Source organism: Lonchura striata, chromosome 21 (genome assembly GCF_046129695.1).
Source record: "Lonchura striata isolate bLonStr1 chromosome 21, bLonStr1.mat, whole genome shotgun sequence".
Lineage (NCBI taxonomy): Eukaryota > Metazoa > Chordata > Aves > Passeriformes > Estrildidae > Lonchura > Lonchura striata.
In genome coordinates, this window is record NC_134623.1 from 2,158,204 (window position 1) to 2,173,913 (window position 15,710).

The 15,710-nt window shown below is 56.4% G+C and overlaps 1 protein-coding gene across 1 annotated transcript in view; it reads left to right on the plus strand.

Moving 5' to 3' along the window:
- VAV1 (vav guanine nucleotide exchange factor 1) overlaps positions 1–15,710 on the plus strand; it is a 39,511-nt gene that overhangs the window by 8,769 nt on the left and 15,032 nt on the right. The window contains exons 9-20 of the mRNA XM_077787681.1: positions 1,733–1,829; positions 3,458–3,553; positions 5,054–5,122; positions 6,920–7,006; positions 8,700–8,785; positions 9,526–9,658; positions 10,452–10,561; positions 10,668–10,769; positions 11,786–11,921; positions 12,324–12,533; positions 14,103–14,148; positions 15,508–15,644. Of these exons, the coding sequence (XP_077643807.1) occupies positions 1,733–1,829; positions 3,458–3,553; positions 5,054–5,122; positions 6,920–7,006; positions 8,700–8,785; positions 9,526–9,658; positions 10,452–10,561; positions 10,668–10,769; positions 11,786–11,921; positions 12,324–12,533; positions 14,103–14,148; positions 15,508–15,644 (1,309 nt within the window). The remainder of the gene's footprint in view (positions 1–1,732; positions 1,830–3,457; positions 3,554–5,053; positions 5,123–6,919; positions 7,007–8,699; positions 8,786–9,525; positions 9,659–10,451; positions 10,562–10,667; positions 10,770–11,785; positions 11,922–12,323; positions 12,534–14,102; positions 14,149–15,507; positions 15,645–15,710) is intronic.

A 15,710-nucleotide genomic window follows, 5' to 3' on the forward strand; every position in this document is an offset into this window, starting at 1 on the left:
CTGGGGGGGGTTTACGGGAGGGTTTAGGGGGGTCCTGGGGGGTTTGGGGGGTCCTGGGGGGGCTTGGGGGGGGTTTAGGGGAGTCCTGGGGGGGTTTGGAGGGTCCTGGGGGGGTTTGGGGGGTCCTGGGGGGGTTTGGGGGGGTTTATGGGGGTCCTGGGGGGATTTGGGGGGGTCCTGGGGGGGTTGGGGGGGGTTTGGGGGGTCCTGGGAGGGTTTGGGGGGTCCTGGGGGGATTCTGGGGGGTCCTGGGGGGGCTTGGGGGGGGTCTATGGGGGTCCTGGGGGGGGTTTGGGGGGTCTTGGGGGGGTTTGGGGGGGGTTTATGGGGGTCCTGGGGGGGTCTGGGGGGTCCTGGGGGGATTCGGGGGGGTCCAGGGGGGGGATTTAGGGGGGATTTTTAGGGATTTGGGGGTTTGAGGGAGGTTTGGGGGATTTTGGGGAGGTTTGGGGGATTTTGGGGGGTCCTGGGGGGGGGTTTTGGGGGGGTCCTGGGGGGGAATTTAGGGGGAGTTTGCGGGGCTCCAGGGGGGGAATTTGGGGGGATTTGAGGTGATTTGGGGGGGTCTGAGGGGGGATTTGGGGTTCCTGGGGGGATTTGGGGGGTCCTGGGGGATTTGGGGGAAGTTTGGGGGGTCCTTAGGGAGATTTTGGGGTTCCTGGGGGGATTTGGGGGATCCTGGGGGATTTGGGGGGGTTTTGAGGAGGTCTGGGGGGGTTTGGGGGGTCCTGGGGGGGATTTGGGGGGCTCCAGGGGGGGGATTTGGGGGAATTTGGGGGGGTCTGAGGGGGGATTTGGGGTTCCTGGGGGGATTTGGGGGGTCCTGGGGGATTTGGGGGGGTCCTGGGGGGGATTTGGGGGAAGTTTGGGGGGTCCTTAGGGAGATTTTGGGGGGCCTGGCGAGATTTGGGGGTTCCTGAAGGGGATTGGGGGGGATTTGGGGGTCCTGGGGTAGATTTTGGGGGAATTTAGGAGGATTTTGGGGGGTTGAGGGGGGGATTTGGGGGGTCCTGGGGGGTTTTGGGTGGGGCCTGAGGGGATTTGGGGGGAATTTTGGGGGGTTCTGGAGGATCCCGGAGGGTATTTTAGGGAATTTTGTGTGAATTTCCTTGAATTTTTTTTTCTTTTTTTTTGGGTGAATTTTGTTGGATTTTGGGTGAATTCTGTTGAAATTTGGGTGAATTTTGTTGAATTTTGGGTAAATTTTCCTGGATTTCGGGGTCCCCCCAGGTTCCTCCTCTACGGCCGCTACTGCAGCCAGGTGGATTTGGGGCGGATTTTCTTGAATTTTCCTTTAATTTTTGGGGCAATTTTTATGGATTTTGGGTGAATTCCATTGGATTTTGGGTGAATTTTGTTGGATTTTGATGAATTTAGGGTGAATTTTGTTGGATTTTGGGTGAATTTTGGGTGAATTTTGTTGGATTTTGGGTGAATGTCCTTGAATTTTTTTTTTTTGTTAATTTTGTTGGATTTTGGGCAAATTTTGTTGGACTTTGGGTGATTTTTATGGATTTTGTGTGAATTTCGTTGGATTTTGGCTGAATTTTGTTGGATTTTGGGTGAACGTCCTTGAATTTTGGGTGAATTTTTATGAATTTTGGGTGAATTTCGATTAATTTTTTTTTAATTTTGCTTGATTTTTTTTTTATTTTGCTTGAATTTTGTTGGATTTTGGGTGGATTTTTTTGAATTTTGGGTAAAATTTGTTGGGTTTTGGTTTCCATCCCAGGTTCCTGCTCTACGGCCGCTACTGCAGCCAGGTGGAGGCGGCGGCGCGGCGCCTGGACGAGCTCTCGGCCTGCACCGACCTGCGCATGAAGCTCCAGGTCAGCCCCAAAATCCCCCAAACCCACCCCAAAATCCCAACCCGCCACCAAAAACCACAAAAAACACCAAAAATCCCACCAAAAATACCTTAAATTCCACCAAAATCCCACAAAATCCCACAAAAATCCCATCCCAACTTTTTCACCAAACCCCAAAATCCCAACCCGCCACCAAAAACCACAAAAAACACCAAAAACCCCCAAAAAATACCTTAAAATCCTACAAAATCCCACCAAAATCCCACAAAATCCCACCAAATCCCACAAAAATCCCACAAAATCCCACAAAATCCCATCCCAACTTTTCCACCAAACCCCAAAATCCCAACCCACCACCAAAAACCACAAAAAACACCAAAAATCCCCCAAAAATACCTTAAAATCCCACCAAATCCCACAAAAATCCCAAAAAATCCCACAAAATCCCACCAGAATCTCACAAAATCTCACAAAATCCCACAAAATCCCATCTCAACTTCTCCACCAAACCCCAAAATCCCAACCCGCCACCAAAAACCACAAAAAACACCCAAAATCCCCCAAAATCCCTTAAAATCCCACAAAATCCCACAAAAATCCCACAAAATCCCACAAAATCCCATCCCAACTTTTCCACCAAACCCCAAAATCCCAACCCGCCACCAAAAACCACAAAAAACACCAAAAATCCCCCCAAAATACCTTAAAATCCCACAAAATCCCACAAAAATCCCACAAAATCCCACAAAATCCCACAAAATCCCATCCCAACTTTTCCACCAAACCCCAAAATCCCAACCCACCACCAAAAACCACAAAAAACACCAAAAATCCCCCAAAAATACCTTAAATTCCACCAAAATCCCACCAAAATCCCACAAAATCCCACCAAAATCCCACAAAATCCCACCAAATCTCATCCCAACTTTTCCACCAAACCCCCAAATCCCAACCCACCACCAAAAACCACGAAAAACACTAAAAATCCCCCCAAAAATACCTTAAATTCCACCAAAATCCCACCAAAATCCCACAAAATCCCACAAAATCCCACCAGAATCCCACAAAATCCCACCAGAATCTCACAAAATCCCACAAAATCCTATCTCAACTTCTCCACCAAACCCCAAAATCCCAACCCGCCACCAAAAACCACAAAAAACACCCAAAATCCCCCATAAATACCTTAAAATCCCACAAAATCCCACAAAAATCCCACAAAATCCCACAAAATCCCACAAAAATCCCACAAAAATCCCACAAAATCCCATCCCAACTTCTCCACCAAACCCCCAAATCCCAACCCACCATCAAAAACCACGAAAAACACCAAAAACCCCCAAAAAATACCTTAAAAACCACAAAATCCCGCATAAATCCCACAAAATCCCACCAAATCCCACCAAATCCCTTAAAATCCCCCAAAAATCCCCCCAAAATCTTTCCCTGCCTCCACACCCAACCCCAACCCGCCAGCAGAAACCCCAAAAAACACCAAAAATCCCCCAAAATCCTCCAAAATCCCATCCCAAGCTCTCCACAAAACCCCAAAATCCCAACCCAAATGACCCCAAATGTCCCAAATGTCCCAAATGTCCCAAATGTCCCCAAATGTCCCCAAATGTCCCCAAACTGTCGCCCCGTGCCAGGAGTGCTGCCAGCGCGCCAACAACGGGCGCTTCTCGCTGCGGGACCTGCTGATGGTGCCCATGCAGAGGGTGCTGAAATACCACCTGCTGCTGCAGGTGGGCACCGCTGGCACAGCTGGCACAGCTGGGGGGTACCTGGGCACACCTGGGCACACCTGGGGACACACCTGGGAACACCTGGGCACAGTTGGGGGGTACCTGGGCACACCTGGGCACACCTAGGAACACCTGGGAACACCTGGGGGGTACCTGGGGACACCTGGGCACACCTGAGCACACCTGGGCACACCTAGGGGGTACCTGGGCACACCTGGGGGGTACCTGGGCACACCTGGACACACCTGGGCACACCTGGGCACACCTGGGCACACCTGGGCACACTTGGGGGGTACCTGGGCACACCTGGGCACACCTAGGGGGTACCTGGGCACACCTGGGGGGTACCTGGGCACACCTGGACACACCTGGGCACACCTGGGCACACCTGGGCACACCTGGGGGGGGTACCTGGGCACACCTGGGAACACCTGGGCACACCTGGACACACCTGGACACACCTGGGCACACCTGGGCACACCTGGGGGGTACCTGGGCACAGCTGGGAACACCTGGACACACCTGGGGGGGTACCCGGGCACACCTGGGCACACCTGGGGGTGTTACCTGGGCACACCTGGGCACACCTGGGCACACGTGGGACACACCTGGGAGGTACCTGGGCACACCTGGACACACCTGGACACACCTGGGCACACCTGGGCACACCTGGGCACACCTAGGAACACCTGGGAACACCTAGGGGGTACCTGGGCACACCTGGGGGGTACCTGCGCACACCTGGGCACACCTGGGCACACCTGGACACAACTGGACACACCTGGGCACACCTGGGCACAGCTGGGCACACGTGGGACACACCTGGGAGGTACCTGGACACACCTGGACACACCTGGACACACCTGGGCACACCTGGGGGGGTACCTGGGCACACCTGGGGCACACCTGGGCACACCTGGCACACGTGGGACACACCTGGGGGGTACCTGGACACACCTGGACACACCTGGGGGGTACATGGGCACACCTGGGCACAGCTGGGGGATACCTGGGCACACCTGGGGCACACCTGGGCACACCTGGACACACCTGGACACACCTGGGCACACCTGGGCACACCTGAGCACACCTGAGCACACCTGGGGGGGTACCTGGGCACACCTGGGCACACCTAGGAACACCTGGGAACACCTGGGGGGTACCTGGGCACACCTGGGGGGCACCTGAGCACACCTGGGCACACCTGGGCACACCTGGACACACCTGGGGGGTACCTGGGCACACCTGGGGGGTACCTGAGCACACCTGGGAACACCTGGGCACACCTGGCACACGTGGGACACACCTGGGGGGTACCTGGACACACCTGGACACACCTGGGGGGTACATGGGCACACCTGGGCACAGCTGGGGGATACCTGGACACACCTGGACACACCTGGACACACCTGGGCACACCTGGGCACACCTGGGGGGTACCCGGGCACACCTGGCACACCTGGCACACCTGGACACACCTGGCACGCCTTTGCCCCCCAGGAGCTGGTGAAGCTGACCCCGGACGCGGCCGAGCGGGAGCGGCTGCGGGGGGCGCTGGACGCCATGAGGGTGGGGCTGGGGGCGATTTGGGGGGGATTTGCGGGTCCTGGGGGGATTTGGGGGGTCCTGGGGGGATTTGGGGGGTCCGGGGGGGATTTTCGGAGGGATTTGGGGGTCCTGGGGGGGATTTGGGGGGGATTTGGGGGAGATTTGGGGGGGATTTGGGGGTCCTGGGGGGGATTTGGGAGGGATTTGGGGGTCCTGGGGGGGATTTGGGGGGGATTTGGGGGGGATTTGGGGGGGATTTGGGGGTCCTGGGGGGGATTTGGGGGGGATTTGGGGGAGATTTGGGGGGGATTTGGGGGTCCTGGGGGGGATTTGGGGGGGATTTGGGGGGGATTTGGGAGGGATTTGGGGGGACTTGGGGGATATTTGGGTGTCGTGGGGGGATTTGGAGGGAATTTGGGGGTTCCAGGGGGGGTCTTGGGGGAATCTGGGAGGGATTTGGGGGAGATTTGGGGGTCCTGAGGGGTTCCTGGGGGGGATTTGGGGAGGATTTTGGGGGTTCCTGGGGGGGATTTTTGGGGGATTTGGGGGTCCTGGGGGTGTCCTGAGGGGGAATTTGGGGGGAAATTGGGGGAAATTTGGGGGGGATTTGGGGGTCCTGGGGGGATTTGGAGGGGATTTTGGGAGGATTTGGGGGTCCTGAGGGATTCCTGGGGGGGATTTGGGGGGGATTTGGGGGGATTTGGGGGTCCTGGGGGGATTTGGGGAGGATTTGGGGGGGATTTGGGGGTTCTGGGGGTGTCCTGAGGGGGAATTTGGGGGGAAATTGGGGGAAATTTGGGGGGGATTTGGGGGTTCCTGGTGGGATTTGGTGTTCCCAGGGTGGACTTTGGGGGTTTCTAGGTGGGAATTTTGGGGTTTCCAGGTGGGATTTTGGGATGTTCCTGGGTGGAATTTGGGGGTTCCAGGGCGGGGTCTGGGGTTTCCCAGGGTGGGATTTTGGGGTTCTCAGGGTGGAATTTGGGGTTTCCTGGAAGAAATTTTGGGGTTTCTAGGTGGGAATGTTGGGGTGTTCCCGGTGGGATTTGGGGTGTTCCAGGTTGGATTTTGGGGGTTCCCGGTGGGATTTGGGGTGTTCCAGGTGGGATTTTGGGGGTTCCCGGTGGGATTTTGGGGGTTCCCGGTGGGATTTGGGGTGTTCCCGGTGGGATTTGGGGGGTTCCCGGTGGGATTTGGGGTGTTCCCGGTGGGATTTGGGATGTTCCAGGTGGGATTTGGGTGTTCCAGGTGGGATTTGGGTGTTCCGGGTGGGATTTGGGGGTTCCAGGTGGGATTTGGGGTGTTCCGGGTGGGATTTGGGTGTTCCAGGTGGGATTTGGGTGTTCCGGGTGGGATTTGGGGGTTCCCGGTGGGATTTGGGGTGTTCCCGGTGGGATTTGGGGTGTTCCCGGTGGTATTTTGGGCGTTCCCGGTGGGATTTGGGGTGTTCCAGGTGGGATTTGGGGGTTCCCGGTGGGATTTGGGGTGTTCCAGGTGGGATTTGGGGTGTTCCAGGTGGGATTTTGGGGGTTCCCGGTGGGATTTGGGGTGTTCCAGGTGGGATTTTGGGGGTTCCCGGTGGGATTTTGGGGGTTCCCGGTGGGATTTGGGGTGTTCCAGGTGGGATTTGGGGTGTTCCAGGTGGGATTTGGGGGTTCCCGGTGGGATTTGGGGTGTTCTGGGTGGGATTTGGGGTGTTCCCGGTGGGATTTCGGGTGTTCCAGGTGGGATTTGGGGGTTCCAGGTGGGATTTTGGGGGTTCCCGGTGGGATTTGGGGGTTCGGGGGTCTCTGACTTCGGAACCCCCCGAACCCCCGCCAGGACCTGGCGCAGTGCGTGAACGAGGTCAAGCGGGACAACGAGACCCTCAAGCAGCTCACGAGCATCCAGCTCTGCCTGCACAACATGGTGGGGACCCCCCCCGAGCCCCCCAAAATCCCCAAATTCCCTGGGACCCCCAAAATTCCCTGGAGACCCCAAAATCCCCCAAACCCCCGTCCCAAGAATGCCCAAAATAACCCGAAATCATCCCAAAATAACCCCAAATCCCACCCAGTGTCCAGCTCTGCCTCCAGACCATGGTGGGGACCCCCCCAAAATTCCTCAGGACCCCCAAGAATCCCCAAAATAACCCCAAATAACTCCTGAGATCCATTCCCGATGTCCATCCCATTCCCAATGTTCATCCCATTCCTGATGTCCATCCCGTTCCTGATGTCCCATTCCTGATGTCCCATTCCTGATGTCCATCCCATTCCTGATGTCCATCCCATTCCCGATGTCCATCCCATTCCTGATGTCCATCCCATTCCCGATGTCCATCCCATTCCCAATGTTCATCCCATTCCTGATGTCCATCCCATTCCTGATGTCCCATTCCTGATGTCCATCCCATTCCTGATGTCCATCCCGTTCCTGATGTCCCATTCCTGATGTCCCATTCCCGATGTTCATCCCATTCCTGATGTCCATCCCATTCCTGATGTCCATCCCATTCCCGATGTCCATCCCATTCCTGATGTCCATCCCGTTCCTGATGTCCATCCCATTCCTGATGTCCATCCCATTCCCGATGTTCATCCCATTCCTGATGTCCATCCCATTCCTGATGTCCATCCCATTCCCGATGTCCATCCCATTCCTGATGTCCATCCCGTTCCTGATGTCCCATTCCTGATGTCCCATTCCCGATGTTCATCCCATTCCTGATGTCCATCCCATTCCTGATGTCCATCCCATTCCCGATGTCCATCCCATTCCTGATGTCCCATTCCTGATGTCCATCCCATTCCTGATGTCCATCCCGTTCCTGATGTCCATCCCATTCCTGATGTCCATCCCATTCCCGATGTTCATCCCATTACCGATGTCCATCCCGTTCCTGATGTCCCATCCCTGATGTCCACCCCATTCCCGTGTCCCATTCCCGTGTCCCGTTCCCGTGTCCCACCCCTGATGTCCACCCCATTCCCGTGTCCCATTCCCGTGTCCCGTTCCCGTGTCCCACCCCTGATGTCCACCCCATTCCCGTGTCCCATTCCCGTGTCCCGTTCCCGTGTCCCACCCCTGATGTCCACCCCATTCCCGTGTCCCATTCCCGTGTCCCGTTCCCGTGTCCCATCCCTGATGTCCACCCCGTTCCCGTGTCCCGTTCCCATGTCCCATCCCTGATGTCCACCCCGTTCCCATGTCCCGTTCCCATGTCCCATCCCTGATGTCCACCCCGTTCCCGTGTCCCATTCCCGTGTCACATTCCCGTGTCCCATTCCCGTGTCCCATCCCTGATGTCCACCCCGTTCCCGTGTCCCGTTCCCGTGTCCCGTTCCCATGTCCCATCCCTGATGTCCACCCCGTTCCCGTGTCCCGTTCCCGTGTCCCGTTCCCATGTCCCATCCCTGATGTCCACCCCGTTCCCGTGTCCCGTTCCCGTGTCCCGTTCCCATGTCCCATCCCTGATGTCCACCCCGTTCCCGTGTCCCGTTCCCGTGTCCCGTTCCCATGTCCCATCCCTGATGTCCACCCCGTTCCCGTGTCCTGTTCCCGTGTCCTGTTCCCGTGTCCCATCCCTGATGTCCACCCCGTTCCCGTGTCCCGTTCCCAGCCCCAGTCCCTGGCGCAGTTTGGGCGCCCCAAGATCGATGGGGAGCTGAAGGTCTCCAGCGCCGAGAGACGCTCCAAGGTGGACAGGTGGGTCAGGGACACCTGGGGACACCTGGGGACACCATAGGGATACCACAGGGACATCACAGAGACAGGGGAACACCTCAGGAACATCTCAGGGACATCTCAGGGACATGGAGACATCTCAGGGACATGGGGACATCCATGGAGACATCTCAGGGACATGGGGACATCCATGGGGACACCTCAGGGACATGGGGATACCATGGGGACATGACATCCATGGAGACACCTCAGGAACACTTTGGGGACATCTCAGGGACATTGGAACATCCATGGGGACACCGCAGGAACACTTTGGGGACATCTCAGGGACATGAGAACATCCATGGGAGCACCTCAGGAACACCTCGGGGACATCTCAGGGACATAGGGACACCTCAGAGACACCTCAGGAACACCTCGGGGACATCTCAGGGACATAGGGACACCTCAGAGACACCTCAGGAACACCTCGGGGACATCTCAGGGACATAGGGACACCTCAGAGACACCTCAGGGACATCTCAGGGACATGGGGACACCTCAGGGACATGGAGACATTCATAGGGACATGAGAACATCCATGGAAACACCTCAGGGACACCTTGGGGACACCTCAGGGACATGGGGACACCATGGGGACAGGAGAACATCCATGGGGACACTGCAGGGACACCTGGAGGCCGGTCCAGGGCAGCCACGGGGACACCCCGTGGAGCGCGGTGGCCTCAGGGACGCGGTGCCACCCTTGTCCCCGTGCCCAGGTACGGCTTCCTGCTGGACAAGGCCCTGATCATCTGCAAGCGCCGCGGGGACTCCTACGAGACCAAGGACGTGGTGGACCTCCAGAGCCACCAACTGCACGATGGTGGCCTCGGAGCCCGTGACGGCAAGAAGGTACCATGGACACCGTGGGGACACCGTGGGGACACCGTGGGGACATCAGGGCCTGGGGGGCCACAGTTCCAGGTTCCTCCAGTCCCAGCATCTTCTTCCCAAAGGACCCAGGTGGACACAAGTGTCCAATCTTGTAGATGCCAGGATCCTGGTCACTGGTGGACACGTGTCCAGTTCCAAGTGGTCCCAAGTGTCCAGATGCTGGTGGTCCCCTGGTCCTCTTCCCAGTGACTTCAGAGGTCCTGGTGGATCTCAGGATCTTGGTTACTGGTGGTCCCAACATCCAGGTCCCTCATGGACAAAAATCTAGTCCCTGGTGGACCCCAAAACCCCATTCCCTGCTGGACCCCCAAAATCTGGTCTCTGGTGGACCCCAAAACCTTGTTCCCTGGTGGATCCCTAAATCTGGTCCCTGGTGGACCCCAAAACCTTGTTCCCTGGTGAATTCCGAGATCCTGGTCTTTGGTGGACCCCAAAACCTTGTTCCCTGGTGGATCCCCTAAATCTTGTCCCTGGTGGACCCCAAAACCCCATTCCCTGGTGAATTCCCAGATCCTGGTCTTTGGTGGACTCCAAAAACTCCCAAAACATTCCCTGGTGAATTCCCAGATCCTAGTCTCTGGTAGACCCCAAAATCTTGTCCCTGATGGATCCCAAGATCCTGGTCCCTGGTGGACCCCCAAACCCTGTTGCCTGATGGATCCCGGGATCCTGCTCTCTGGTGGTTCCAAATGTCCTGATCTGGTGGACCTCGACATTTGGGGGGCATGGCTGACCCCTCCCCACCCCGCAGTGGTCCCACACCTTCACGCTGCTGGACGCGGCCGGGCTGCCGGACTACGAGCTCTTCTTCAAGACGAGCGAGCTGAAGAAGAAGTGGCTGGAGCAGTTCGAGATGGCCCTGTAGGTGGCCCCGTCCCCACGGAGGAGGTCACACCTTCCCCACGGGGTGGTCCTGGGGACACCCGGCTTGTCCCCACCAGACCCAGGTCCTCCCCGTGTCCGGCAGGTCCAACATCTTCCCCGAGCACGCCCTGGCTGACGGACATGACTTCCAGATGTTCTCCTTCGAGGACACCACGTCCTGCAAGGCCTGCCAGATGTTGCTGAGGTAGGACCCCAAAATCACATCCCCACGGTTCTGGGGGGGGACATGGGGGGACTGGGAGAAGGGTTTGGGGTTCTGGGAGAGGAGGAGACCCCAGGGTTGGAGATGAGGTGAGATCAAGGGGGGGTCAAGGTGGAAGTTGGTGATGGAGAGGGTGGGTGGGGTCATGGGAAGATCAAGGTCAAGGTGGGTCAAGACTTGGAAGGTGGTCAAGGGCTGGGTGGGTCAAGGAGCTGCTTGGGGGTCAAGCTCTGAGTGGCCCCAAGGTGGGTCAAGGTTAGGTTGGAGTCAAGGTGGGTCAATGTTGAGTAGAGGCCAAGGTGGGTCAAGGTTGGGTGGAGACCAAGAGGTCAAGGTGGGTCAAAGTTGGGTAGAAAACAACAAGGTGGGTCAAGACCAAGGTGGGTCAAGGTTGGGTAGAAGTCAAGGTCAAAGAGTGTCAAGGCCTGGACAGGTTCAGGTCAACCATGGACTTGTCAGTCCTGGGTGGGTTCAGGTCAACCATGGACTGGTCAGTCATGGACTGGTCAATCACGGGCTGATCCATCATGGATGGGTCGGCCATGGACTGGTCAGTCCTGGGTGATCTCAAGTCAACCATGGATGGGTCAGTCATGGATGGGCTTAGGTTAACCATGGGCTGGTCAGTCATGGAGTGGTCAATCATGGACTGGTCAGTCCTGGACGGGTCAGTCATGATATTGTCAGTCCAGGGTGGGCTCAGGTCAACCAACCACGGACTGGTCAGTCCTGGACTGGTCAATCATGAACTGGTCAATCATGGACTTGTCAGTCCTGGGTGGGCTCAGGTCAATCATGGACTGGTCAGTCATGGACTGGTCAGTTCTGGACGGGTCAGTCATGGACCGGTCAGTCCTGGGTGGGTCAGTCACGGACCGGTCAGTCCTGGGTGGGTCAGTCACGGACTGGTCAGTCCTGGGTGGGCTCAGGTGGGCGTGGGGCATGGCCGGTGGTGTCCCCTGTGACCGTGTCCCCCCCGTGTCCCCCTGTGTCCCCAGGGGCACCTTCTACCAGGGCTATCGCTGCGGCCGCTGCCGGGCCCCCGCCCACAAGGAGTGCCTGGGGCGCCTCGGGGCCTGCGGGAAGGCCGGGAGCGGTGAGCGGCATTGTGGGAGTGGGCGGGGCCTCGTGGGAGTGGGAGGGGCATTGTGGGAGTGGGTGGGGCCTCCTGGGAGCGAAGGGGCCTCGTGGGAGTGGGGAGGAGGGAAACAGTGAATGGGGGCAGGAGGAGAATGGCGGAAGGTGGGGCATTGTGGGATACAAGATGGCTGACACAACAGGGGACATTGTAGGATACAAGATGGCTGACACAGCAGGGCATTGTGGGATACAAGATGGCTGACACAGCACAGGACATTGAGGGATACAAGATGGCTGACACAGCAGGACATTGTGGGATACAAGATGGCTGACACAGCACAGGACATTGTAGGATACAAGATGGCTGACACAGCAGGGCATTGTGGGATACAAGATGGCTGACACAGCAGGGCATTGTGGGATACAAGATGGCTGACACAGCACGGGACATTGTAGGATACAAGATGGCTGACACAGCAGGGCATTGTGGGATACAAGATGGCCGACACAGCACAGGACATTGAGGGCTACAAGATGGCTGACACAGCACGGGACATTGTAGGATACAAGATGGCTGACACAGCACAGGACATTGAGGGATACAAGATGGCTGACACAGCACAGGACATTGAGGGATACAAGATGGCTGACACAGCACGGGACATTGTAGGATACAAGATGGCTGACACAGCAGGGCATTGTGGGATACAAGATGGCTGACACAGCACAGGACATTGAGGGATACAAGATGGCTGACACAGCACAGGACATTGTAGGATACAATATGGCTGACACAGCAGGGCATTGTGGGATACAAGATGGCTGACACAGCACAGGACATTGAGGGATACAAGATGGCTGACACAGCACGGGACATTGTAGGATACAAGATGGCTGGCACAGCAGGGCGTTGTGGGATGCAAAATGGCTGACACTGAATATCATAGGATACAAAATGGCTGACACAGCAGGGCATTGTGGGATACAAGATGGCTGACGCAGCAGGGCGTTGTGGGATACAAGATGGCTGACACAGAGTGGCACAGTGGGATACAAGATGGCTGACACAGGACTGTAGCATACAAAATGGCTGACGCTACAGGGCATTGTGGGATACAAGATGGCTGACACTGCGTATCATATCACTAATTAACCCAACATGAATTAAGAGAGAGGCTAATTACCATACCCATTAATTAGGGGAAGGACTAATTACACCAACATTAATTAAGAGACAAGCTAATTACCATACTATTAATTAGGGTTTGGACTAATTTCCATATCATTAATTAGGGGTTGGACTAATTACCCCAACATTAATTAAGAGGGTGGCTAATTAGCATATCATTGATTAGTGGTTGGACTAAGTACTCCCAGCCCTAATTACCAGACCAACAATTAATTAATCAAATAAGCACGTTATAACGAAGGAAATTAATGACCAATAACTCCCTCATCCTTAAGCAGCGAGTTAATTACCCCTCGTTAATTAAACGCCACTGCTAATTACAAAACCCATTAATTACCCCTCATTAATTAAACACCATTGCTAATTAATACACATACTAATTACCCCTCATTAATTACACTAATTAATTACCATTGCTAATTAAGAACACCATTAATTACCCCTTGTTAATTAAACAACATCGCTAATTACGAAACCCATTAATTACCCCTCGTTAATTACACACCATCGCTAATTAAGAAACCCATTAATTACCCCTCGTTAATTACACACCATCCTTAATTATGAACACCATTAATTACCCCTTGTTAATTAAACTCGTTAATTAAGAACGCCATTAATTACCCCTCATTAATTAAACACCATTGCTAATTAAGACAAATACTAATTAACCCTCATTAATTAAACACCATAGCTAATTAAGAACACCAATAATTACCCCCCGTTAATTAAACATCGTTAATTAAGAAACCCATTAATTACCCCTCGTTAATTAAAACCCCATCGCTAATTAAGAACATCATTAATTACCTCTCGCTAACGAACTTTTCCCCCCCCAGATCCCGGAGCGGGCGCTCGGAAGGTACCAAAACACCCCAAAAACGGGGGGGGGAGGGGGAACCAAAACCCCTCGGATTTGGGGGGGATTTTTTTGGGGGGGTCCCCGGGGGTCTCTGGGGGGTCTCGGGGGGGGGAGGGGTCCAAGCCCCGCCCCCCCGACCCCCCCAAATCCCCCCCACTCACGGGGGTCTCCTCCCCCCCCCCAGAACAAATCGGAGCGGCCGGGACCCGACAAGAAACGGGGGGAGCTGGGTGAGCGATTTGGGGGGCCCCGACCCCCCCAATGAAATTTGGGGGTCCTGACCCCCCCCACTTCAACTTTGGGGGGTCCCGACCCCCTCCCGACAGATTTGGGGGGGTTTTGGGGGGTCCTGACCCCTCCAATTCAAATTTGGGGGGTCCTGACCCCCTCCACTTCAAATTTGGGGGTCCTAACCCCCCCCCCCGACATATTTCGGGGGGGGTTGGGGGGTCCTGAACCCCCCCATGAAATTTGGGGGGTCCCGACCCCCCCACTTCAAATCTGGGGGGGGATTTTGGGTGCTCCCGATCGCCCCCACTTCAAATTTGGGGGGATTTTGGGGGGTCCTGACCCCCCTTAGATGAAATTTGGGGGGTCCTGACACCCCCCAATTCAAATTTGGGGGGATTTTGGGGGGTCCTGACCACCCCCCACTTCAAATTTGGGGGATTTTGGGGGGTTCTGACCCCCCACTTCAAATTTGGGGGGTCCCGACCCCACCAGTTCAAATTTGGGGGAGTTTTGGGGGGGTCCTGACTCCCCACAGTGGAAATTTGGGGGGTCCCAATGCCCCCCAAGATGAAATTTTGGGGGTCCTGGGGGTGTTTTTACCTCGTCCCCCCCAAATTCCGCTTTTGGGGGTTCTGGGGGGATCCCAAATCCTTTTTTTGGGGGTCCCGGGAGGTGTTTTGGTGTTTTTGACCCCCCAAATCCATTTTTGGGGGTCCTGGGGGGGGGGGGGTTTGGGGTTTTTGCCCCCCCAACCCATTTTTGGGGGTCCCGGGCGAGATTTTGGGGTTTTTTACCCCCCCAAATCCATTTTTGGGGGTCCGGGGGGGTGTTTTTGGGGTGCCGGGGGGGTGTTTTTGGGGTGCCGGGGGTGTTTTGGGGGTTTTGGGGGGTCCCGGGGGGGTGTTTTGGGGGTCCGGGGGGGTGTTTTGGGGGTTTTTGCGAGTGCCGGGGGGGTGTTTTGGGTGTTTTGGGGGTTTTTGGGGGTCCCGGGGGGGTGTTTTGGGAGGTTTTTGGGGGGTTCCAGGGGGGTGTGTTGGGGGTTTTTGGGGGTCCGGGGGGGGTGTTTTGGGGGTTTTTGGGGTGCCGGGGGGTGTTTTTGGGGTTTTTGGGGTGCCGGGGTGTGTTTTTGGGGTTTTTGGGGTCCCGAGGGGGTGTTTTGGGGGTTTTGGGGGTGCCGGGGGGGTGTTTTGGGGGTTTTTGGGGTGCCGGGGGTTGTGTTGGGGGTTTTGGGGGGTCCGGGGAGTGTTTTTGGGGTTTTTGGGGTGCCGGGGGGTGTTTTTGGGTTTTTTGGGGTCCCGAGGGGGTGTTTTTGGGGTTTTTGGGGTGCCGGGGGGTCCTGACTCGGGGTGCCCCCCCAGGACTCCCCAAAATGGAGAGCACCCAGGGGTACAGCGGGGTGCCCCCCCCCCCGGGGGTCCTGGCCCCCCCCCTGCGCCTCAGCCCCGGTGACGTCATCGAGGTGACGGCGGCCGAGGCCGAGGAGCTCTGGTGGCAGGTGGGACCCCAAAAATGGGGGGGACCCCAAAAATGGGGGGGACCCCGAAAATGGGGGGGACCCCAA